Below are 26902 nucleotides of genomic sequence, written 5' to 3'. Positions count from 1 at the left end.
TGGATGGGATGCAAACATACCGGGATATAATCTTTTTAGGAAGGACAGAGATGGTCATAAAGGTGGAGGAGTAGCTCTCTATGTAAAGATCAATATCCAAGCGACCGAAATGCAAGGGACCTGGGGAGAGGAAGAAGCGATATGGATTGCTCTGAAAAGAGAAGATGGAACTTCTATCTACGTGGGTGTAGTCTACAGACCTCCGACTCAATCGCAGCAAATTGATAAGGATCTGATTGTGGATATCCAAAAGTTTGGAAGGAAAGAGGAGGTTCTGCTGTTTTGGGAGATTTCAACCTGCCGGATGCGGACTGGAATGTTCCGTCTGCGGAATCGGAAAGAAGTAGGGAGATAGTGGATGCCTTTCAAGAGGCTCTGCTCAGACAAATGGTGACGGAACCCACAAGGGAAAAAGCGATATTGGATCTGGTCCTCACAAATGGAGAGAGTATCTCTAATGTTCGAGTGGGTGCTCACCTGGGAAGTAGCGATCATCAAACGGTTTGGTTTGATATAACGGCTAAAGTGGAGAGCGGCCGCACGATACTTAAAGTCCTAGATTTCAAACGTACGGACTTTAATGCAATGGGAAAGTACCTGAAGAAAGAGCTGTTAGGATGGGAGGACATAAGAGAAGTGGAAAGACAGTGGTCTAAGCTGAAAGGAGCGATAAAAATAGCTATGGACCTTTATGTGAAGAAAATCAATAAAAACAAGAGAAAAAGGAAGCCAATATGATTCTCCAACCTAGTGGCTGAGAAAATAAAGGTGAAAGAGTTGGCGTTCATGAAATATAAAAAAACCCAAGAAGAGGAGAGCAGAAAGGACTACAGGGTGAAACTGAAAGAAGCCAAGAGAGAGATACGTTTGGCGAAGGCACAGGCGGAAGAACAAATGGCTAAAAATGTAAAAAAGGGAGATAAAAATTTTTTCTGATATATTAGTGAAAGGAGGAAGATAAAAAATTGAATTGCTAGGCTAAAAGATGCTGGGAACCAATATGTGGAGAGTGATGAGGAGAAAGCAAATACTTCTGTTCTGTGTTCACAGAAGAAAATCCTGGAGAAGGACCGAGATTGTCTGGCAAAGTTACACGAGAAAATGGAGTAGATTCTGTGCTGTTCACGGAGGAGGGTGTTTATGAGCAACTTGAAAAACTGAAGGTGGACAAAACGATGGGACCAGACGGGATCCATCCCAGGATACTAAGGGAGCTCAGAGAGGTTCTGGCGAGTCCTATTAAAGACTTGTTCAACAAATCTCTGGAGACGGGAGTGATTCCTGGGGATTGGAGGAGAGCAGATGTGGTCCCTATTCATAAAAGTGGTCACAGGGATGAAGCAGGAAACTACAGGCCGGTGAGCCTCACTTCAGTTGTTGGAAAAATAATGAAAGTGTTGCTGAAAGAAAGGATAGTGTACTTCCTTGAATCTAATGGGTTACAGGATCCGAGGCAACATGGCTTTATAAAAGGTAAATCGTGCCAAACGAACCTGATTGAATTTTTTGATTGGGTGACCAGAGAGCTGGATCGAGGACATATGCTAGATGTAATTTACTTGGATTTCAGCAAAGCCTTTGATACAGTTCCTCATAGGAGGCTGTTGAACAAACTTGAAGGGCTGAAGTTAGGACCCAAAGTGGTGAACTGGGTCAGAAACTGGCTGTCGGACAGACGCCAGAGGGTGGTTGTTAATGGAAGTCGCTCGAAGGAAGGAAAGGTGACTAGTGGAGTCCCTCAGGGTTCGGTGCTGGGGCCAATCCTTTTCAATATGTTTGTGAGTGACATTGCTGAAGGGTTAGAAGGAAAAGTGTGCCTTTTTGCAGATGATACCAAGATTTGTAACAGAGTAGACACTGAAGAGGGAGTGGAAAATATGAAAAAGGATCTGCAAAAGTTAGAGGAATGGTCTAATGCCTGGCAACTAAAATTCAATGCAAAGAAATGCAGAGTAATGCATTTGGGGATTAATAATAGGAAGGAATCGTATATGCTGGGAGGAGAGAAGCTGATATGCACGGACGGGGAGAGGGACCTTGGGGTTATAGTGTCCGAAGATCTAAAGGCGAAAAAACAGTGTGACAAAGCAGTAGCTGCTACCAGAAAGATGCTGGGCTGTATAAAGAGAGGCGTAGTCAGTAGAAGGAAGAAGGTGTTGATGTCCCTGTACAGGTCATTGGTGAGGCCCCACTTGGAGTATTGTGTTCAGTTTTGGAGACCGTATCTGGCGAAAGACGTAAGAAGACTTGAGGCGGTCCAGAGGAGGGCGACGAAAATGATAGAGGCTTGCGCCAGAAGACGTATGAGGAGAGACTGGAAGCCCTGAATATGTATATTCTAGAGGAAAGGAGAGACAGGGGAGATATGATTCAGACGTTCAAATACTTGAAGGGTATTAACGTAGAACAAAATCTTTTCCAGAGAAAGGAAAAGGGTAAAACCAGAGGACATAATTTGAGGTTGAGGGGTGGTAGATTCAGGAGCAATGTTAGGAAATTCTACTTTACGGAGAGGGTAGTGGATGCCTGGAATGTGCTCCCGAGAGAGGTGGTGGAGAGTAAAACTGTGACTGAGTTCAAAGAAGCGTGGGATGAACACAGAAGATTTAGAATCAGAAAATAATATTAAATATTGAACTAGGCCAGTACTGGGCAGACTTGCACGGTCTATGTCTGTGTATGGCCGTTTGGTGGAGGATGGGCTGGGGAGGGCTTCAATGGCTGGGAGGGTGTAGATGGGCTGGAGTAAATCTTAACAGAGATTTAGGCAGTTGGAACCCAAGCACAATACCGGGTAAAGCTTTGGATTCTTGCCCAGAAATAGCTAAGAAGAAGAAAGAAAAAAAAAAATTTAAATTGAATCAGGTTGGGCAGACTGGATGGACCATTCGGGTCTTTATCTGATGTCATCTACTATGTTACTATGTAATAGTAAGAGGGGTATAGAGAGAGGTCATTCAAAAGTAAAGGCTCTAGACTTTTAAAATCTAACTTTGTTCGGATGGGGGTTTATATCAAGGAATTATTATCTGGATGGGAACGTCTGGAAGGAGTGGAAATGTGGTGGTCAAAACTGAAAGGAGCGATTGTAAGGGCGACAAACCTTTTTGTGAGGCAAGTAAGTAAAAAGTAAGAGGAAAAGAAGGCTGCTTTGGTTCTCAAAAGTAGTAACTGAGAAGGTAAGGGATAAGAGGCTAGCTTTCATAAACTACAAAAGATCGCAGAAAGAGGAAGACAGGCAAAAATATCTGGAAAAGTTAAGAGAGGCTGGTCGTGTAGTCAGGAAAGCAAAGATGCAAATGGATGACAGTGTTCTCCCCAGAAATTTTTTCCAGCCGGGTAGCACGAAAAAGTAGCCGAGTGGGGAAATTTGGTGATGGGGAAAATTAAGTGTGCATTATTTTTATTAGTTAATTGTTAATTATTTTCCAATGCTCAATATGACTTTCTTTTTAAGGTTTGACTCTTAGGCAGTGTTCCAGTAGCATTTAAGCCACCCTTGAAAAAAAGTAATGCAGATTCTCTTATTCCAAATAACTACTGGCCAGTATCAAACCTTCCATTTCTTTCAAAACTAACATTCTTGAGAGAGTCTAATTCAACCAATTTCAAACTCATGTTGTATCAGGTAATGCTTTGTATCCCCGGCAATCTGGATTTTGTTTAAGACATAGCCTTAGGGCTCCTTATACAAAGTTGCGATAGCAATTCGGCCACAGCAAATGCACTGAAGCCCTTAGGAATTGAATGGACTTTGGTGCATTTGCCATGGGAGAAGCGCTATTGTGACTTTGTTAAAGGGGCCCTTACTGAGTGAACTACATAGTCACCTAGACCAGTGGTGCTCAACTTCTTCAAGCCAAGTACCCCCTAAGTCTAACAAATACCAACCGAGTACCCCCAGCCCAAGCTCCACTCCGACCCCACCCCATTATAATAGTACTAATTGTAGTGCAATTTTTTCCATTAATTTTTCATGTACACAGAATATCATCTTATTAATTCATAATGGTAACCACACAATTAAAAACCCACAAAGCACACTGTATGCAGAGAAATGTTAATTATCATTTATATTTGTTTTCTTTTTCAAAGAGGTCAAGGCAGATGATTTTAAAATATGCAATGTCACCTTAGTAACAACTATAGAAAAATAGACAAATCTAGTGCAAAATATAGACATATTTCGATCACTAAATTGAAAATAAAATAATTTTTCCTACTTTTGTTGTCTGGTGATTTAATTAGTTTCTGATTGAACTTCCTTCTGACTGTGCATCCAATATTTTTTTCTTTCTGCCTCTTGCATGCTTCCTCTCCTCCAGACCTCATTCCCTTCCCCAACCAGCATCTCTCTCTGTCCCTCCAGGAGTCCAACTTTTCTTCCTCTCTCCTCTACCCCTATTGGCAACATGTCTCCCTCTCTCTCTCTCCTCTGTTATGATCTTGCATCTCTCTGTTCTTCCTTAGGGTCTCTCCCTCTCTGTCTCTTCTGTCTGCACCTCCCATGGTCCAGCATCTGCTTCCTGTCTTTCCCCTTTGGTCCAGGCCTCTCTCTCTCTCTCTCTCTCTCTCTCTCTCTCTGTCTTTCTTCTGCTTTTGAAAAAAATGTCTGGATGTGAAGGGGAGCACATCGGGGGAAGTTGAACCTCTAATTAAATATGGAATTGTAGCAATTTTCATAGCACTAAGTGTATTTTGGAAAGATTATAGCACACTTTTATTTTCATGTATTTTTGCACTTTATGTTAAACACGATTGCACATAAAGGTCCGGGGATGTTACATGCTTAAATAACTCCTTAAAGTTCAGGTTGCAAGCCTTTCGTGTTTTCGAGCGCACAGAGGAGCTAGTTTGCTTACTGCTCATCTGGATGTGACCAGATTTATAAGAGGGGCGCTTCGTTTGCATCCTCCCTTTCGTCTTCCTTTTTCTTCATGGAATCTTAACATCATTTTGCAGGGCCTTGGAGAGGCCCCATTTAATCATTGAAGGATGCTTCGCTTCTGGATCTCACAATCAAGCCTGTCTTTCTGATTGCCATTGTCTTGGCATGTTATATTTCGGATCTTCAGGCTTTTTTGTGCAGGAAACCCTTTTTCTTTATTACGAACTCAGGTGGTGTTCTCTGTACTGTACCTTCCTTTCTGCCGTAGATGGTTTCGGTCTTTCATATCAACCAGGAGGTTCGGGTGCCTGCGTTTCTTTCCACAGGTTCAGAGTGCAAATATCCGATTTTATGCAAATTGGATGTCCGGAGAGTCTTGCTCCATTATTTGGCAAGGACTAATGATTTCAGGCTATCTGATCACCTTTTTGTCCTAACTGCTGTGCCTCGCCGTGGTCAGCCAGCATCCAAGTTTTCGATCGCTCAATGGATTCAAATAAAAATAGTAGTAATAATAATAATAACTTTATTTTTATACCGCAATACCTCGCAGAGAAACTGTGAAAAACACAATGATAATACATCAATCAAATTACATAATTGATAAAACCACAATTTCCTTAAAAATGACTAATGTCGTTATACAAATTTGTCAAACAGATAAGAAGGAGAAGTCATAATCAAACCACTTAAACTCTTATTCCATTTTCCCCCTTGAAAGGATAAAGTCTTTTCCAGAAATCTTTTACATATACAGTAAAACCTTGGTTTGTGAGCATAATTCGTTCCAGAAGCATGCTTGTAATCCAAAGCACTCGTATATCAAAGTAAATTTCCCCATAGGAAATAATGGAAACTCAGACGATTCGTTCCACAACCCAAAACTTTAATACAAAATACAATACTGTACGTACTTGTATTGCAAGACCTCACTTGTTTCAAGCAGTCACTACACTGGGTGAATTGGACGTGATGCTTTTATTACGTTCAGCTGCGCTCAGCATGAGATGTGCATATGTTGTGCGCATTTGAACTGCGGGTGCTTGTATTAAGTTCAGCCGCACTCAGCAATGCGCCACGCGTATATTGTGCGTATTTGACGTGACGCAGGTATACGTGCTCATATTGCAAGACAACGCTCTTTTATCGAGTTAAAATTTAATAAAATGTTTTGCTCATCTTGCAACACTCTCGCACACCACATTACTCGCTATCCAAGGTTTGACTGTACAACTTTTTAAAGATGGAAAAGAAAACAAAGAAATACTGCAGGTGCAACGGTTAATTTCGGATGGTTCAAAATGCTTTAAAAGATAGCATGGGGCAAGACCAAACAGTGTTTTATAAGATACCGCATTTTTTGCTCCATAAGCCGCACCTGACCATAAGACGCACCCTAGATTTAGAATAGGAAAACAAGAAAAAAACATTCTGAACCAAATTGTGTACTAACATACCAGGCTCTGCACACAGCACCCTCACTCCCTTCCAGGCTCTGCATCCAACCCCACATTCCTTGCCAGGCTCTGTACCCTATCCCCCCTCCCCTACTAAATGTAATGCAATTTTTTCCTTTCATTTTTCATATACACACAGCAGATATAAATTCTCAAAACTGACACATTTCGATCACTAAATTGAAAATAAAATCATTTTTTCTACCTTTTTTCTCTGGTGATTTAATTAGTTTCTGGTTGGACTTCCTTCTGACTGTGCATCCAACATTTCTTTCACAATTCAGCCCCATCCCTTTTGGGTCCAGGTCTCTATCTCTCTCTCTGTCTTTCTTCTGCTTACAACCCCCATCCCATCCCCATGTCCAGCATTTGTTCTCCTTTCTTCCAGGTCTTTCTCTGCTTCTCTCTCTCTCTCCTTCCTTCCTCCCTGGTCCAGAATCTTTCCACCTCTCTGTAGTCTCTTTCTCTCCCCTCTATACATCCCTAAGTCCAACATCTGCCCCCTCTCTTCTGCCTCCCCTTTGTTTCAAATGTATTTCTTCTGCTTACAACCCCCCCATCCCATCCCCATGTCCAGCATTTGTTCTTCTTTCTTCCAGGTCTTTCTCTGCTTCTCTCTCTCTCTCCTTCCTTCCTCCCTCCCTGGTCCAGAATCTTTCCACCTCTTTGCAGTCTCTCTCTCTCTTCCCTCTATACACCCCCAAGTCCAACATCTGCCCTCCTCTCTTCTGTCTCCCTTTTGTTTCAGCTTTCTCCCTCTCTCTATCATCCTTCCACTAACATTTTGAATGTTTCCTCTCCCTATCCCCTGTAGTCTAGCATCTGCCTTGTCTTCAAGTCTGTTTTCCTGCCCCTCCTCAAGGTTCTTTGGAAGCCTCCTCTCACCCCCCCCCCCCGGTGTCCAGATCCAGTGTCCCACCGGGGTCCACAGCAGAGGCAACGTGCTTCGGAGGAAAATGGCAGCCTGCTAAGTTCGCTGTGCAGGCTGCCGTAATTAGGTCAGTGGCGGTCACAGCGTGGAACACGACCTCTCTCGCTGGGTTAGGAAGCAGCTTGGAGATAATGCCCTGCCCGTCATGAGGGCGGGATGCTGGATCTGGATACCGCGGGTGAGAGTGAGAGGAGGCTTCGGGCACTCACCAATGCTAGGAAGAGCCGTATGGAGTGCGAGCATTTAAAATAGTACGTCGGGGTGGGGGTGGGATGTTTAAAAAAAAAGTACCTTCGGGGGCGTCACATGCCTGTTACAAAGATGGCTGCTTAGCGATCTTGCTCCGCTCTAGCCCACGAGAAACAGATCTTTTTGCCTCATCCGAAAGTATATCGGTCAGTATTCTACTGCTTTACCTGCAAAAATGTCCTCCAAGTCGGCTAAAGCCGAAAACGCCGCCTCTGCAGGCACTCCCGCTGCACACACCGCGTCTATGTGGTCTAAGCATGAGCCACCGTCCTCTATCAAGGCCTGCCCACCTGACTCCGCTGAGCACAGCGCCTCCATTGCAGCCGACCTACACATACTTTGCGGCCTCATGCAGGAGAATTTGGCTGCCACAGCCGATATAAAAAATGAAATCAGCAACATCATGTCGCAGCTCAAACAACACAATGCCCGAATTGATCTCACAGAAGAACGCCTGGCGGCCCATGACTCCCAGCACCTGGAAATACAGCGTGAACTCCGCAAAATAATCCTGCTTCAAAGTGACCTGGAGGATATTTCTAACCGCATGCGCCGGAACAACGTACGTTTAATAGGCCTGCCGGAAAATACAGAAGGTAAAAATATTCTGGAATTCCTCCATACCTTTATTCCTACCATCTTGAAGCTTCAATTTACTCCTCCATTAGAAATAGAACATGCACAGAGTGCCTTCTGGACCTCCAGCTCCCTCCAAACCACCGAGGCCTGTTGTCCTCAAAGTACTTAGATATCCTCAAACATTACAGATCCTACAAGCTGCAAAGACTAATCCTTCCTTAACAGTAGAGGGCAAAAGGATTCTGTTTGTCCCTGACCTATCTAAATCTTCAGCACAGAAACGCAAAACCTTCCTCTCCATGCGGCCCCATCTCAAGAGCATTGGCGCACAATATGGGTTGTTTTACCCAGCCAGAATGCGGATAACTTACTGCAATACTATGAAAAATTTTGATGATCCACTGGAGCTGCAGAAATTTCTGGATGATAATGTCAGCGAAATGACCTGAACTGTTTTCACTTTATCTTGAGTTTCTTTTTGAGGCTCAGTTTCTCTGCTTCTTCTACACTCGCCTGGGCTGGGGAGTGAGTTAACTGAGTGCATCTTGTCAGCATGCGACCCCATTTTTGGATCTTCGTTTGTTCTCTGTTCTTGCATTTATTCAGCATGAACCTTCGTTTTATTTTTTGTTTGTGCTTCTTTTCCTTACCTCTATAACTCTCTGCTCTGGAGTATATCCCTTATTTTGCTTCTACACTTAGACCTGACCCGTCGTCTACATCCACCTGTACGGAGCGCCTCATCTTGCTCTCTGAGGTTTTTCCTACTCTCCTATGGTTAATATAAATATTGTTTCCCTTAACATTAAGGGCATCTGTAGTCCCATCAAGAGGAAAAAAATACTTCATTATTTTAAGTATCTTGGAGCGGACATTTGCCTTATTCAGGAATCCCATCTTAGTCTGGCAGAAGCTCAGAAATTATCTGGAGGCTGGATTCAACACTGCTTCGCCGTTCCAGCCGCAGGGAAGAAAAATGGTGTTATAACTCTGTTAAGCAAGTCCCTCAACTTCCAACTTTCCTCTCACAAATTTGATCCTGATTGTCGCTGGTCCTTCCTTGATGGATCCATTGATGGAAAACCTTTGAAAATTCTCAATATCTACGCTCCGAATGCTGATGACCCCTCCTTCTTCAACTCCTTCCATACCATTTGCAACTCCTCCTTGTCAACGGACACTATAATAGCGGGAGACTTCAATTTCCCCTTAGATCCGTTTATTGATAGGTCTTCCTCCTGTCGTCCTTCCAAACCCAGAGTCCGCTCGACGGTCTCCAACCTCATGACAACCTACGGATAGTCTGACATCTGGAGGATTCTACATCCTACCTCAAAGGACTTTACATTTTATTCTGCACCTCATCACTCATTCTCCAGGATTGACTACATTTTGGGCTCCAAGGACATTGTCAACATCACCACATCCACGAAAATAAATGATATTACCATTTCGGACCATGCAGCGGTTTCTTGCACCCTGAACTTGTCTATCCTTCCCAAATCGAGGCAATGGAGATTGAATAACTTTCTTCTGCAAGATGAATCTTTCATCTCACACATCAAGAATGAGTCTCAAGTCTTTTTCCTTAATAATGTCTCTGACTTTTCCATCCTTTGGGAGTCATACAAGGCTTGGCTACGAGGTGAATCGATCAGCTTTGCTGCTTCTCGACTTAAACAAAAGAAAGCATCTCTTCACCAACTTGAAACTGAAATTCACGCTCTTGAAACCCAACTTTACCATAGATTTGACTCCTCCACCTATAAGAAATTACAGCAACTGAAATTTCAATATAATGAAATCTTTAGTTCCCTCGCCTCTGCCTCCATATTTAGACACTCAGTAACATATTATGCATCCTCCAATAAATCCGGCCACCTTCTGGCCACGTATCCCAAAGGCAGACGCTCTAAACACCGGATCACTCACATAAGAACTTCAACCAGTCAACTGCACACTACCACAAAGGACATCTTGGAAGACTTCCGTTCCTTCTATGAACAACTGTACGCATCAGAATCCTCTTCATCTGAATTATGTATCATGGACTTTCTTCGCTCTCTTGATCTCCCTTCCCTCACTTCTTCTCAGCAACATTCCCTGAGACAACCACTTTCTCCAGAAGAAATCACTACAGCCATCCTGATGGACTTCCTTCTGAATTTTACAAAGCCCTCTCTTCCTTCTTGACGCCACACCTCCTTACCTATTTTCAACATCTGATCGACTTTCCTGACAATCTACATCGATTTCTGGAAGCGAACATCATCATCCTTCCCAAGCCAAATCGTGATCCTCAACTGGTGAAGAATTATCGTCCTATTTCCCTTTTGAATCTAGACTACAAAATTTTTGCTAAACTATTGGTTTTACGTTTAGAAAAAGTCATGTCCAGTTTGATACATAGGGACCAAGTGGGTTTCATGAAAGGGAGATATGGTGCTGACAATACTAGACTCCTATGTCATGTTCTCCACTCCGCCTTGTCAGATGCTCACGCTTCAGTAATTGTCTCTTTGGATGCGGAGAAGGCCTTTGACAGGGTGGAATGGAAATACCTTTTTTGTGTGCTGTCTCATTTTGGCCTCCCTCAACCATTTATTCATATGATCTCTCTTTTGTACCACAACCTCATGGCTAAATTGATAGTTAGCGATGATGTTTCAGCACCCTTTACACTGTACCGGGAAACAAGACAAGGTTGCCCAATGTCTCCACTATTGTTCAACCTTGCCCTTGAACCTCTCCTTGCACTATCCGCCAATCCCCGAGTATTAGGGGAGTTACAATTGCCAATATAGAATTAAAGATATCAGCTTATGCTGACTATGTTCTTCTGTATTTAACTGATCCACATTCCTCGCTCTCTTCTTTAGTCCATCTCATTTCTTTCTGGTTACAAAATTAATTGGGACAAATCTGAAATAATGCCCCTCAATGACTCCTGCATTCCCTTCTCTAACTCATCATACCCCTTTACTTGGGTCTCCACTGGAATAAAATATTTAGGCCTACCATTTGACAAAGACATCACATCCTCTTCTCATGCTATAGCCACCAAACTCCTCTCTCAACTCAAAGATACCCTAGCCTCTTGGTCTCCTTTACACCTTTCTTGGTGGGGGAGACTTGATACTCTAAAAATGATGGTGGTACCTAAAATTACCTATATCTTCAACATGTTCCCCCTTATGTTTCCTCTTTCTCTATATAAACAACTCGAAAGTCTTATGCTCCGCTTTCTCTGGAACGATAAGCCACATCGTATCTCCCTCCAAAAGCTGAAAGCTCCCAAACAATCCAGAGGGGTCAATTTCCCAGACCTTCGCTGCTACCACAAAGCTTTCATCCTGAGACAGGGTGCAATGTGGCTTTCCTCCTCGAACGCTTCCGACCTTCCCAATTGGCTCTCCCTAGAAATGGCACTTCTACGCCCCTACCCGCTTTTGAGACTCTTGGGCTCCACTCTTCTTCAACACTTCCCCCATAACCTCATCATTCTGACCACTCATAAAATTCTCACAGAACTAGACAAAAAACTAGACATTCCTTAGTGCAAATCTGCCTACTGCCCCATATGGCATAACCGCCAATTTCTAATAGATAAAAAACCTGTTGCATGGCCTACATGGTTTACTAAACATATCTGGTGTATAGAATCCATCTGTCATTCTGATGGCTCTTGGCTAACCTTTGATGAGCTCATGACAACCTTTTCACTTGCAGAGTCACAATTCTACAAATGGTTGCAACTACGCGCCTCCATAAAGAAATCAGGCTTCCACACCTCTGTCTCCAACTCTATCCCAACATTGTTTACCCTCTCCAACCAATATCTAGCTGTTGGTCACACTGCTTCACATTTTTATAAACTTCTCATGTCCTATTCTCCCAATCTGACCCTCCCTCTTTTAAAATCCTGGGAACTGGATCTAGAACAGACCATTTCTAAGGACGACTGGTCACACATTTTCCGATCTACTTTTCACACCTCCAGATCAGCATCTTTTCTCCAAAGCATGTTCTTTTACATAGGGCCCAATGGACTCCTATCAAATCCCATAACATAAATCCCTCCTACTCCAAGAACTGTTGGACCTGTCACAAAGAAATAGGTTCTTTACAACATCTCTTTTCCTGCTCCACGATACGTTTCTTTTGGAATGACGTTTGGGACACCATTTGTTCCGTTTTCCACATTAATATTGCTCTCACTTATCAAATGCTTTTGCTGAAGTCTTCTGCCCTAAGATCTTTACTTACTGAGGATGACGCCTATCTGATGGACTTTTTGCTCTCCCTAACTCTCAAGGTCCTCCTTAGTTCTTGGAAAGACCTTACTCAGGTTTCACACTCCCAATGGTGGAACTTAGTTTGCCTCACCTACCGTACTGAAGCTTACTTGGCTAAATCCACCTATAGATTCCCTCGCTTTAAAACCAGATGGAATTCATTGAGGCTATTTCTTCATATTCCTACTTTTTGATTTTTCCGACTCCCTTTTCTCTTTTGCTTTTGTCTCCTCTCCCCTACATTTCCTTTTGATTCATGCTGTTGAACTGTTTTTCTACTAGTTATACGATTATGGGTTATACAAATGTTATTTATATCATTTATTGTGTCACTGTTACTTTATCTCATTGCTAGTTTACCTATATCTCTGCCTGTGCAACTTGTATAACTCTAGTTTTTTCATCTTTCTGTATGTATATTTCATTCCAAAAACTTTTCAATAAAAAAACCTTGACTAAAAAAAAAAAAAAAAGGACCTTCGCTGCATAAGACACACAGACATTATTCTCGCTTCTACTGGGAGCCAGTGTAACTTTTGATAGTAAGGTGTTACATGTTCCGATTTTTTTCAAATTAAAAATTTAAAACTCTGCTATATTTTGGATAATTCTCATCCTCTTAGTAGTTTTCTTATAAGAACCAAGATAGATAATATTGCAATAATCCAATGTACTTAGAACTAAAGATTGTACTAACAATCTAAAGGATGAAAAATCAAAATAAGATTTTATAGTGCAAAGTTTCCACAAAACAAAGAAAGTTTTTTTAACCAAAGTATATGGGCAAGCAGCCACCGATTTTGCTTAAAACACACTCGACTAAAAGTGTGGTTGTGTCGTGGGCGGAGTCTTGTGCGATTCCTCCTAATGAAATTTGCAGGGCAGCTACTTGGTCCTCTCTTCATACTTTTACACGGTTTTACCGAGTGGATATGGCAGCACATTCTGATGCCGTTTTCGGGACCTCAGTGTTAAGGACAGGCTCTTCTGACCCTCCCTAGCTGCTGTCATTGCTTTGGTATGTCACCTAGCATATGGAATCTGTAATGAACATAACAGAATAGAAGATTAGGTTTATACCTTCGATAATCTTCTTTCTGTTAGTTCCTGCTTGACTTCTTTGAAGGTATGAATAAACACGTGGATAAAGGTAAGCCGGATGATTTAGTGTATCTAGATTTTTAGAAAGCTTTTGATAAAGTTCCTCACGAAAGGCTCCTGGGTCACATCAATGGTCCATCAAGCCCAGTAGCCCCTTCTCACGGTGACCATTCCAGGTCACTAGTACCTGGTCAAAACCCAAGGTGTAGCAATATTCCATGCTACCAATACAGGGTAAGCAGTGGCTTCCCCCGTGTCTTTCTTAATAACAGACTATGGACTTTTCCTCTTGGAACTTGTCCAAACCTTTGGCAACGCGTTCCAGAGCTTAACTACCGTAGTCTCTGAGTGAAAAAAAATTTCCTCCAGTTAGTTTTAAAAGTATTTCCCTGTAACTTCATCAAGTGTCCCCTAGGCTTTATAATTTTTGACGGAGTGAAAAATTGATCCACTTGTATCTGTTCTACTCCACTCAGGATTTTGTAAACTTCAATCATATTTCCCCTCAGCTGTCTCTTTTCCAAATTGAAGAGACCTAACTGTTTTAGTCTTTCCTTATACGAGAGGCGTTCCATCCCCTTTACCATCTTGGTCACTCTTCTTTGAACCTTTTCTAGCGCCACTATATCTTTCTTGAGATAAGTAGACCAGAATTGAAAGCAATACTCCAGATGAGGTCGCACCATGGAGCGATACAGGGGCATTATAACATTCTTAGTCTTGTTAACCATCTCTTTTTTAATAATTCCTAGCATCCTATTTGTTTTTTTGGCCGCCGCCACCGCACATTGGGCAGAAAATTTCATCCTATTGTCTACGATGACACCCAGATCCTTTTCTTGGGCGCTAATCCCCAAGGTGGATCCTAGCATCCGGTAGCTGTGATTCAGGTTATTCTTCCCAATGTGCATCACTTTGCATTTGTCCACATTAAATTTAATCTGTCATTTGGACTCCCAGTCTTCCAATTTTCTAAGGTCCGCCTGCAATTTTTCACAATCCGCATGCTTTTTAACAACTTTGAACAGTTTAGTATCATCTGCAAATTTAATCACGTCACTCGTCGTTCCAATTTCCAGATCATTTATAAATAAGTTAAATAGCACCGGTCCCAGTACAGATCCCTGTGGCACTCCACTGTTTACTCTCCTCCATTGAGAAAAATGACCATTTAACCCTACCCTCTGTTTTCTATCCAATAACCAATTCCTTATCCACAATTGAACTTTGCCATCTATCCCACGACATTTTAATTTTCTCAAGATCCTCTCATGAGGAACTTTATCAAAAGCTTTCTGAAAATCTAGATATACTATATCAACTGGCTCACCTTTATCCACATATTTATTCATACCTTCAAAGAAGTCAAGCAAATTTGTGAGGCAAGATCTCCCTTGGTTGAACCCATGCTGACTCGGTCTCATTAAATCATGCTTGTCTATGTGTTCCACAATTTTATTTCTTATAATCGTTTCTACCATTTTGCCCACACCGAAGTGAGGCTTACCGGTCTATAATTTCCCGGATCTCCCCTGGAGCCCTTTTTAAAAATCAGCATAACATTGGCCACCCTCCAATCTTCAGGTACTACAGATGATTTTAGCAACAGGTTACAGATCACTATAAACTGCCATAGGTTAGATGGTGATCCCTTAACTATGCAAAGAGAAGATCAAAATGAACACACTGTCCTCCATTCTCCCCAACTTGACTGGAAGGGATGCTTCTCAACACTAATAAGCGCTTCCCAGTTCATCACAGCTACATAAAATATGTGATTCCTTCTGGACACTAGCCGTTGTTAGTGCAATCTTCCCTTTCAGCCTCTCTTTGTACTCTCCTGGGTTTTCACCAAATGCCTGGTAGTTGTGGCAGCTTAGCTGCACAAGCAGGAACTTGTACTTTCCCATAACTTGGTGACTAGTATGTAAAAACTTCTTGAAAAAGTCCAGCTGTTTTCCCTCAGGAATGAAATGATGCATCTCCTTTAAATCCTGGGCTTTCTAATCAACTTAGAGGAGCCAAAATTTCATTTGGAGTCACTATTTTGGACACCTTTGGACCAAAGCTTTTCCGCCACACAGAGACATCTAAAACTAATGCACTATGTCCAGAAGGTTCACTGTTCCTTAGCAGTTATGGCCAGATCTTATTTGCCAATGTCAGGCATCTGTAGTCCATGTCATTCTTTTTCCTTGACTCAAAATGCAGTACCACTTCAGATTCCAGCATACCTGAGCTCCTTACCAGAATTTGTCCATCACCTTTACTTTAAACCAGATTACAGTGGTGGATGTCAGAATTCAAACCTGAACAAAGGTATTCTTTTGCAGGGCTGGAACATTATTGTATCCTAATAACAGATGCTTCCAAAATCAGTTGGGAAACTTGCTTATCTCTCAACATAAGCTGATTGATTGTCCCACATCCGTCCTGGACAATGGACAAGCTATTTATGAAATTTAGTGGCACTGAGTTGTTGAAGTCACCTACTTATGTGCCTGATTAATCCTCCTTTTTTACAGAAAACTTTGGTATCCCTACTCAATGGAGCTTACTATAGTTGACGTTCAGAAGGTATGACAGGAAGTAGTAAAAATACGACCCTGTGCAAAGATTTTTAAGTATAATTTCACAATATTGACTACAGGAAAGAACTAAACAGCCCTTGCTTATAGTAAGGAGGACAAATTGTTGTGCAATCTCTTCTTTAATATACTTTGCTTTATGGTAGTAGTACAGATTCTCACATTTAGCAAGATGTTGGTACACAGTATAATAAAACATGATATATATATCTGTAACTTGGGCAACTGCTTGTAAACATTACTGTTTAATAAATTCCGAAGACTTGAGATAATTATATTAACAAGCAATATGCATTTTAAATATTACTTTTTATGTTTTGCAATTAGGGAAACAAGATGAAAAGGTGGATGAAGAAGAAGAAAAACGTCGAATTGAGGCAAGAAGAGAGAAACAAAGACGCAGAAGGGAGAAAAATAGTGAAAAATACGGTGATGGATACAGGTTTGTGATAATGTTGGTGTTATAACTTACCATATGAACAGATTAAGAGCTTGTATGTAGCCAATCTGCAAAAATACTTGCCACAAATCAATGTGGTTTGTTTGTTTTTTGTTTTTTTTCAAATCTCAATTTCATGCAATTAGCTTAAAATTAGTATTGCAAATACAGTGAGGTATTGCTATCTTAACTGAAATTTTTAATAAATTCCTATATGTTATAAAGGGAAGGTGGATTTTGTACTGTGTGTTGCTGAATATTTACAGATCTGTTTCATTAGCTTTTGACCATCATTTTGGTAATGATTGCCTTAGTGCATACTTAATCATTCTGGGTATTTTTTTTTAACCATTTTAACCACTTCTGATTAGGCTTGTAATGATAGTGTTACCTGCTGAAAAAAATCAGTGCATTTTTTGGAAACATTTAGAATAGTTTTGTCTTCCTCATCAACAGGTGGGTTGAAATTAGCCATACAAATAGATGATATCTGACTTCTGACACTCTCAGAACTCCAGGAAAGTCAAAACAGTTTTACTTGAATTGTCTCTTACCTATAATTTATAAACAAATTAAATATAAGTTTCAGCTATTAATTGCAACTGGCAAGTAGACTTTTCCCATAGTGGTCTAAGAAATCCTGCAATGTACCCTTTGGCTGGGACTGCTGCAGCCAGTCTAGCTCCAGTAATGCACACTCCACAGTAGAGTGAGAGCATGAAGGCTATGGCACCGCAAGAAGGAATCCCCCTCCCATTTGTGTGATTTCCATATGCCACAGTTTCCTTTCCATTAGAGAAGGTATGACTCCCATGAATTAATACCTTGGAGATAGTTTTTCATATTCCCTCCACTTCTGCCTCTACTTTAGGGTATATATTAGTGCTGCCCGATTCACGATTCAAATTGATTCACCAATTCACTTCAGGTGAATCGATTTACCCCACCCAAAACCGATTCATTGACTGACCCTCCACCTCCCCCCTAAAGCAGGAGCGGCAGCGCTGCCTCTTGCTGGCCTGCCGCTCCTACTTTAGAGGGCGAGTGGGGAGGGTCAGTCGGGAAGTGGCTTACCCGCTAGTGTCCGGCTTCCTGCAGCAATTTACTGAAATTCAGCAGCCTGCCCTGCAGAAGAAGATCGCTGGCTTTAGCAATCTTTGTAAGCTGCTATAGGTTGTCCGAGTTGTCTTCCCTCTGCCCCGATCCCGCCCCTTCTCTGACATCACTCTCTATGGACACTCAAGCCCTGACAGCATAGCAATACTTGATGGTTGTGACTATCGATGTGGTTCCCTGGGCGAGGGTTCACTTGCAGCCAGTTCAGGATGTGCTAATCTCCCATTGGAGTCCACAGAGGGATCTGCTATATGTGTGGCTCCCTTGAATGCCGGATGCTTGGCACAGTCTGACATTCTGAGACCAATAAAATGGACTTTTGCTGTGCGGGGGCCAAACTGTGGAACTTACTTGTCGGTCAATTACAAAAATGTTATGACAAGGGTAATTTCAGAAAACTATTAAAAAAAGCAGTTATTTGTTAATGCATTTTTCTAAGAACTGATGTTTGCGATTGTTCTTTTGATGGTCACTTTACGTGATTTTCTGATGATTATATGTCAATATTTGTTTGATTTTAGGTATATAAATTTTTAAAATAAATAAATAATTTTTAAAATAAATAAACTGGAGGGCGCTTTGCATGGAGAGTCTGGTTCAGGGATGTTGGTCACCTTCGAAGAGGAAGTGGTTGATTACTTGCCTGGAGCTTAGAGCGATCCAGCTGGCTCTTCTACACCAGGTAGTCCGGATTTTCTCAGACAGTGTCACAGCGGTAGTCTATATCAATTGACAGGGGGGCACAAGGAGGCTCAACTGCTCTCTTGCTGTGCAGAAAAACATCTTCTGGCAGTTTCGGCGGCACACGTTACAGGTGTGGACAACGTGCAGTTGTATTATCTCAGCCAGCAAACTCTAGATCCGGGAGAATAGTCTGTCTCAGAGAGCCTTCCAGAGTATAGTGGACAGATGGGATGTTCGACCTTATGGTGTCAGCGTCCAACAAGAAAGCACCTCGTTTCTTCAGCTACTGTTGCGAATCGGGAAGTGAATGATTAGACGCCCTGGTGCAGTCATGGCCACAGGAGGGCCTTCTTTATGTCTCCTCCATAGCCCATGATAGGCCGTTTTCTGAGACAACTCAACACTTACCGGGGCCGAGTGATTCTAGTAATACCTGATAGACCGAGGCGCCTGTGGTATGCTGATCTGGTTCGTCTGCAGCTGGATCGGGATCTCAAACCTCCATGTCACTCATGCCTTCTCATGCAGGGTCCCATAGCCCTACAGGATCTGGACTGCTTTAGTCTTAACGGCCTGGCTTTTGAGCGCAAAAACTTAATGCATACAGGTTACTCCATAGGAATGATTGCAACAATATTGCGCAGTAAGAAGTTAACGGTGGCAGCATATGCAAAGGTTTGGAGGCGTTTTCAAAATTGGTGTGCTCGGCAGTGCGAAGATCCAAGCTCAACATTGATTCCCCTTGTGCTTGATTTCCTTCAAGAAGGCCAGGAAAAGTGCAGATAGCTGGACTTTCCTGTTTCAGTCCTAAAACCCTGAGGGGCTATCTGGCCACCCATCTGGATGTGGTCATGTTTCTGAGGGGTATGATTTGACTTCGCCTTTCATTGCATCAGCTGTCCCGACTTGGAATCTCAATTTAATTATCTGGTCGCTTGCTAGTTCATAATATGAGCCGTTGAACTGAGCTTCTTCTCACCACCAAATTGTTCTTCTTGGTAGCCATTACATCGGCCCACAGAGTTTCAGAATTTCAGACTTTATCCTGCATAGATCAGTTTCTTCAGATTATGGAATCAAGTGGGATTCTGCGCACTGTTCCCTCCTTTCTTCCAAAGTTGATCTCCAGTTTCCACATCAACTAGGAGATATGGTTGCTGGCTTTTGAACCCTTGCGGTTTGGGCAAACATGACAAGGTGATGAAATCGCTGGATGTAGACAAACGTTTACTGAAGTACTTAGAGGTTACAAACTAATTTCATTTGATCGATCATCTGTTCTTGCTTGTGTGTGCTGCCCACAAGGGCAGACCAGTTTCGAAAGCCAGCAATTCCAGATGGATCTGCAAGGCGGCTATTTCATCCGCCTATGTTGGAGCCGGAGAGCGTCCTCCTGTTCCAATAAAGGCACACTCCATATGAGGCGTTGCTTCCTCTTGGGCAGAATCTTCAGCAGTTTCCCCTTAAGAGATTTGTAGAGTTGCCACTTAGTCCTCCTTGCATACCTTTACAAAGTATTACACAATAGCCGTGACAGCAAAGTAGGATTCGCTTTCAGATCTTCAGTTCTGGCAGCTGGCTCATCAGTCTCACCCTGAATTTGAGGGACCATTCTGTTAACATCCCACTTGTCCAGGAATAGAGTGGGATTGTACAAGAACGAAAAATTTGGTTCTTACTTTTGCTAATCTTCTTTCTTGTAAATTCACACTCTATTACTGGAACCCACCCTTTCTAGGATTACCATCCAGTCATATTGTGCACTTTGCCCAGAGGTTATGAATTTTAAGATGTTTTTACATTGTTATGATTGTTCATGATTGTTATGCAGTTTCAATATGAGCAGATTAGACTTGTTTCTTGGGAAGTCTCCCCATACCCCTCCTTCTTTTCTGTGTCTTGTACAGCAGGGGTGTCAAATTCAGGCCTGCAGGCCAAATTTGGCCTGCCGTTCCTTCCATCCCGGCTTCCCGGTCTCATCTTCTAAGCAGCCTGCCGAGGATCACCGGTCGGCTATAGCAAACCTAGCAGGCTGCTGTCGACCTCTGCAGCATGTTCCCTCTGCTGCAATCCCGTACGTCAGAGGAGGGGTAGGACTTTGGCAAAGGGAACATGCTGCGGAGGCCGATGCAGCCTGCTAGGTTCGCTACAGTGAACTGGCGATCCTAGGCAGGCTGCTTAGAAGATGAGACCGGGAAGCCAGGATGGAGGGAGGGAAGGAACGGCGGGCCAAATCTCGAAGGTGAAACCGGGAAGACGAAGGGGGAAAACATGCAGACATTTGGGGGAGCGAGGGGGGGGCGGCGGGAAACGGGCCCTGGTGTAAAAGTACACAGAGGGAGGGAAGGAGGGGTCCAAAGAGATGTGCATATGCTGGACTGAGGGTGGGGGGAGGGGAAGAAATAATGGGTCTAAAACAGAGGAGAGGGAGAGAGATGGTGGACAATGGGATGGAGGGAGAGAAGGAACAGAAAGGGAGAGAAGTTGAAAACAAGGGATGGTATGAAGGGGGATAGAGATACTGGATAGAAGGGTAGTTGGGAAGAAAAAGGGAGAGATGGTGGACCCTGGGGTGGTGGGAAAGGAGGGAGAGATGCTGGATGAAAGGGTAGTTGAAAAAAGGAGAGATTGTGAATCTGGGGATGGTGGGGTCCATCGCTACAGCTGCAGGGATGGAGACGAAAAAAGGAAAGATACCAGACCTCCAGGGAGGGAAGGGAAACAGAAGGGGAGGACAGAGATGGAAGATGGATGGTTAACACGGCGAAAGAAGAAAACAACAAATGGGCAGGAAACTCTGGCAAGCGAGTTATCAGAAGACAACCAGAGCTTGGGACCAACATGATTTGAATAATGATCAGACGAGAAAAGAGAGAAAAAATAATTTTATTTTCTGTTTTGTGATTACAATATGTCAGATTTGAAATGTGTATCCTGCCAGAGCTGGTGTTAGACCACAAACGTGAGCTAGGATGTAACAGAGAGAGAAAGTGCCAGAAAAAATATGGAGATAGGGGCTGCATGGGGAAAAGAGGAGAAGATGCTAGCGGATGCTGAGTGAGGAGGGCACGGGAGATAATACTGGATCCTAGAGGAAAGGGAGATGATACGCATGACATGGGTGGGTAGGGAAGGAAAGGGAAATGCTGGACCTGTGGATAGATTTGAATATATTTTGCCTCCCTGACTTTTGACTTCTTAATTGGTCATAAATATTGTGATCTTTACATGAGTATTTATGGTAGTTTAGCAAGCTATTGTTTCTGTCTAATTCAAAAAACTAAGCAACATTTTGCCTCCTAGGATGGCATTCACTTGTTCATTTTGTAAATTCCGAACATTTGAAGAAAAAGACATTGAAGCGCATTTGGTCGGCGAGTCTCATCAGGCAACTTTAAATCATATTCAGAAGCAAACAAAATTTGACAAAGTAATCATGGAATTTTTACATGTAAGTTACAAGTGTTGTTTCAAGCTTAATGTTTGCTTGCTATATCTATTTGGCCAACAAAAAAATTGCAGCATGTGAATGTTGAAGATCACTTGACATCTGAAGATGCCATTTGTCAAGGGCACATGTGCTGCCAATTTCTAGGACTACCTTATTTTTCTTCCCATCCAAAATATATTATTTGTTTTCATTTCTGTTTGTTATATTACCCTTCAGTTAATATACTGAAGCAGTTTACAATTAAATAGTTAAAAGGAAAGGGAGGGTAGAGCATGAATGTGCATGTATATTGTGCCCCTCCAAAAGAGGTCTTATCACTATGCTTGCTGCAGTCTCTCACCTGTCTTTGATTCTACAGCACAAATATAGGCCAGTAAACAACAGGGGAGTTATTGTTTCTGGTATGACTCAGAAGCTAGGGAGAGGAAGGAAAGAGATGGATTTGAGTGGCCAGTGTCCTGTATGGCAACCCTCTTGGACTGCCCTGAGACCACAGTGGGGTAGTGGGGGAATACATTTAATTTTTTATTAAATGCTGAATAATGTCATAATTGAGAGATGGGTTAATTGTTGACAGGAAGGCTTGGTATTCAATTGACAAGCTTGATGTGATCAGCTACACTTCATCTGACAGTCCGTGGTGAAACAACTCTTCCAGGGCTCATAGCTAATGTAAAATTTTGAGTATGCTTGGCATTTTCTGTATACAGTTGTCTCTGCAGGCTCTTTAGTTTAGTTTTTCCCATTCTGCTAAAAGGAAATGAAACAGCTCTCTCAAAATGTTTTTGAAGAAACCTTCATTGTTTTGTAGCATTTTTCATCATCCTTATTTCTTTATTTTTAATTTGCTGTTACCTAATTAAAGTGGTGTGTGTTTTCTGATTTCTTCTTCAGCTTGGGGCATTTGTGCAAAGTAAGCCAGAATTAATTTTCAAAGGGTAGCTACGATAAAATGAGGAAAATGGTTAAAAAAAAGCTAAAAGGATCGGTGGCAAAGGTTAGGACTTTAAATCAGGCATGGACATGATGATAAAAACTCACAGTAACATTTTCAGGTACCATACATCAGAAGCAGAAAACCTGTAAGGGAAGCTAGGGGTCTGTTGGAGCAAAGGGAGGATAAGGCCATAGCAGAGAGACTGAATGAATTCTTTGCTTTGGTCTTTATGGAAGAAGATGTAAGAGATCTACCTGAACTGGAAATGATGTTCAAGAGTGACGATGCGGAGGAACTGAAAGAAATCTTGGTGAACTTGGAAGATGTACTGAGCTAAATCAACAAGTTAAAAAGTGATAAATAACCTGAACCGGATGGCATACATTCCAGGGTATTGAAAGAACTCAAACATAAAATTGCTGGTCTGCTGTTAGTGATCTGTAACCTTTCACTAAAATCATCCGTAGTACCTGAAGATTGGATGGTGGTCAATGTTATGCTGATTTTTAAAAAGGGTTCCAGGAGTGATTTGCGAAATTACAGAGCGGTAAGCCTGATTTCATTGCCAGGCAAGATAATGGAAACTATTATAAAAAAGTAAAATTACGGCAAATGTAGACAAAAATCTTTTAATGAGACAGAATGAGCATGGGTTCAGCCAATTTGTTTGATTTCTTTGAAAAAGTGAATAAACGTGAATAAAAAGCGAGCTGGTTTATGTAGTGCAGTGTTCTTCAATGCAAGGCCTGCGAGCCAGTAGCAGCTCTCGGGGACCTCTTGGACGGCCTGTGCAATCCTCGCTATTTATTTTTTTGGTTGCTGCATACAGGCAGCAGGCTTTTACTGAGCTAATGGCAGTTCTCAAGGTCCTCTTGGGCGGCCCATGCTGTCCTCGCTATTTATTTTTTTGGCTGCTGCATATAGGCTGCGGACTTGTACTGAAAAACACTGCCAGTCCCATCTGATTTTACTCTTGAGTCTGGCCTCCCTCCCTGCCAACCTGCCTGTCTGACTAGCTCCTGCCATTTGATGGTCTTACAAATGGTCTTCTTCCCAGCAGCAATTCAGTCAGGCTTTTTCTGTCCAGCCGCAGGGGCCTTTCCTCTACAGCAACTTCCTGTTGCCGCATAGTAGAGGAAAGGCCTCTGGCTTGGCTAGAGAGCGCCTTGTTGAATTGCTGCTGGGAAGAAGATCATTTGTAAGAACATTGGGTGGGCGGGAGCTAGGCAGGCAGGAAGGAATGCTGGACTTGCAAAGTGTGATGAAACAGAGGGCAGGAAAAGAAATATTAATCCTGGACCAAGCAGTGGCAGGGAGAGCCAGAATGATTGATGCCAGATCGAGGTGGGGGCAGGAAAACTGCTTACTGCAGAATGCAGAAGGAAAGACAGAGAGCCTGCAAATTGAGAGAGGGAGGGGGCTGTTTTCTGCAGGATGTGGGTGAAAAGAATGAAAAAGGGGAGAACCTATTTATGAGAAGGAAAAAAGACACAGCAAAGAGACAGATGGGGAGAGAGCATAGGATCAAAAACACAGAAGGGTATTGCTAGACATGGGGAGTATACAGAGATATAAAAGAGTGATGCTGGATGCAAAGAAAGAGTGTGTACATGGAAGGGATTGGAGTAAAAGAGAAAGGGGAAAAGAAAGGGAATGGAACTTGTATACCACCTTTTTGTGGTTAAATATTGAAAGCAGGAGGCAATGGAGGATTAAGTGACTTGCCCAGGGTTACAAGGCTCAATGCTGGGATTCAATCCCACACCTCAAGGTCCTGAGGCAGCAGCTTTACCATTAGGTCACATGGTGCACATGAATGGAGGGGAAGGGAAGAGAGGAAGGAGATGTTGCACATGGATGGAGGGGAGGGAGAGGGAGGAGATGGTGGATATGGAAGAGAAGAAATTGAAAAGCAGATTTTAGATGGAGGCAGAAAAACGGAAGAAAGCTGAGTATGAAAAGTCAGTACCAAAGTCGGGATTTAGGTCAAAAAAGGATGGAAAGGGGATGGGACTTGTATACTTTTTTGTGGTTACACATTCAAAAGTTTACATATATGCAGGTACTTATTTTTCACCTGGAGCAATGGAGGATTAAGTGATTTTCCCAGGCAGTTCTTGGATTGATCTCACAACCTCAGGATGCTGAGGCAGTAGCTCTATCACTAAACCACAAAAAAATGAAGCAGGAGAAAAAGAATAGCGAATAGATAAGGAGTCCCTGGAAGAGTTATGAACACAGACAGGGTGAAGTACAGCTAGATTGGGAAGAAGATGATCAGAAAAATAAAATAAACAGACAACAAAGGTAGGAAAAATGATTTTATTTTCAGTTTAGTGATTGAAATGTCAGTTTTGAGAATTTATATCTGTTATATTTATATATTGCACAGTTCAGGAAAAAAATCCATTACTTTCTATTTCTCTGGTGTTGTACTGTGTGTAGAGTCTGGCATTTTAGAGTTTCGTATGTGTACATTATTACTTTTAGTTTGTGAGCCTGTATTAGAAGAGGGCTTTATGTTTTCTACATGGTTCACAGTCATAAGTGCGCAACCTTATTTTAAAGGGCTCCGACAGGGGTGTGTGTGTGGGAACTAAATACTATTCGCGCTGCCGTTGGGGATGGTTTTGGGGGTTTGTAACCCCCCATTATAGAGGAAACTTAACTTTTTCCCTATTTTTTCCCTTCACACCCTTCACACCCACCCAACACGGCAGCACGAACAGTATTCAGTAAAGTGGGGGGGTTCCCCCCCCACACTCCCGTCAGAGCCGGCCAGAAGATGAGCACCCGCGGACACCCCTGTTTACTGCCACTGCTGCTGGTTAAGGAAAGCAGCAGTGGCAGAATAGGGAGGATGGCCGACTGTGCACTAGAGCAGTGGTTCCCAACCCTGTCCTGGAGGAACACCAGGCCAATTGGGTTTTCAGGCTAGCCCTAATGAATATGCATGAAGCAAATTTGCATGCCTATCACTTCCATCATATGCAAATCTCTCTCATGCATATTCATTAGGGCTAGCCTGAAAACCCGATTGGCCTGGTGTTCCTCCAGGACAGGGTTGGGAATCACTGCACTAGAGAGTTGCACAGGGGCAGAAGTCCCACCCGTCCCCGTGAGGAATCCCTCCGTCCCCACCTATCCCCGCGAGAAATCCCTCCGTCCCCACCCGTCCCTGTGAGAAATCCCCTCCGTCCCTACCTGTCCCCGCGAGGAATCTCCTTCATCCCCGCTTGTCCCTTTAAACTTCAGAAATAGTTATTTCATTTAATTATGCTACTGAGTTAAAGGCTCTGGTAGAGACCCATTTACAAATAAGCAAAGACACTTTATTAATTTGGAAATATTAATTGGGAAGAATATTTTGTAAACGGGTTTCTACCAGAGCCTTTAAAGTAAATATAAAATATAAATACTCAGCTGATGAGAACCCCCAAGCTGTCAGCTGATGACTTCCTTTGCAGTTGGCTGGGGGTCTCTTTTGCCAAACTTGGCAGGCAGCAATAGCATCCCTGAGTCACAGATACTGGCACCTCAGTGGCTCATGTATGTTGCCAGCGACTGCTGTGCTTGGTGGAGGGGAGTCCTGGCCGTCTCTAGAGGAGGTCCTCTGCTGGTGGTGTTTGGGGATCCCCACCAGTCACAGCAAGGGTCAGCAAGTACTTCAACACTGTAGAAATAAAACCAGCAATGCATTTCATTTTCTTTTGAACACAATACAAAGACATCTGCTATATACATTTCCCAAAGCTAACATATTTTAGTCAATAAATTCCGTTTTTTACCTTTGTTGTCTGGAGACTTATTTTTTCCATAAAGTTGGTCCCATGTTTCTTTTTTCCACTTTCCCATCTTCTGTAAATTCTTCTGTTGCTGTCCATTGGTTCCTCCTACGATGGTCCAGCATTTATCCCTTTCTCATCTTTCGCCCCTGCCCACCAGTCTCATGCCCAACATTTCTCCTTCTATCACCCCTCTCCAGCACCATGCCACATCTCTCCCACCATTCCCTTCACCACTATGTCCAACATTCCTCCCTCTTGCATCCATTTCAATCTGTCCGTTCCACCACAATATTTCTCCCTCTCATCTGTACCTCACTCCCTCCCTATGACCAAAAATTTTCCTTTCTTCCATTCCCCGTGTACACAACCATCTTTTTCCCTCCCTTTCTCTCTCCCAAG

General features: G+C 42.7%; 1 protein-coding gene across 1 annotated transcript in view; it reads left to right on the top strand.

Moving 5' to 3' along the window:
• Window positions 1-26902, top strand: part of LOC117346460 (DBIRD complex subunit ZNF326-like) — a 146657-nt gene that overhangs the window by 61816 nt on the left and 57939 nt on the right. The window contains exons 5-6 of the mRNA XM_033916036.1: window positions 16416-16530; window positions 21631-21778. Coding sequence (XP_033771927.1) covers window positions 16416-16530; window positions 21631-21778 — 263 coding nt within the window. The remainder of the gene's footprint in view (window positions 1-16415; window positions 16531-21630; window positions 21779-26902) is intronic.

The sequence above is a fragment of the Geotrypetes seraphini genome, chromosome 12 (assembly GCF_902459505.1).
Source record: "Geotrypetes seraphini chromosome 12, aGeoSer1.1, whole genome shotgun sequence".
NCBI lineage: Eukaryota > Metazoa > Chordata > Amphibia > Gymnophiona > Dermophiidae > Geotrypetes > Geotrypetes seraphini.
The sequence above is the reverse complement of the archived record's forward strand: the minus strand, read 5'-3'. Positions and strand labels throughout refer to the sequence as shown.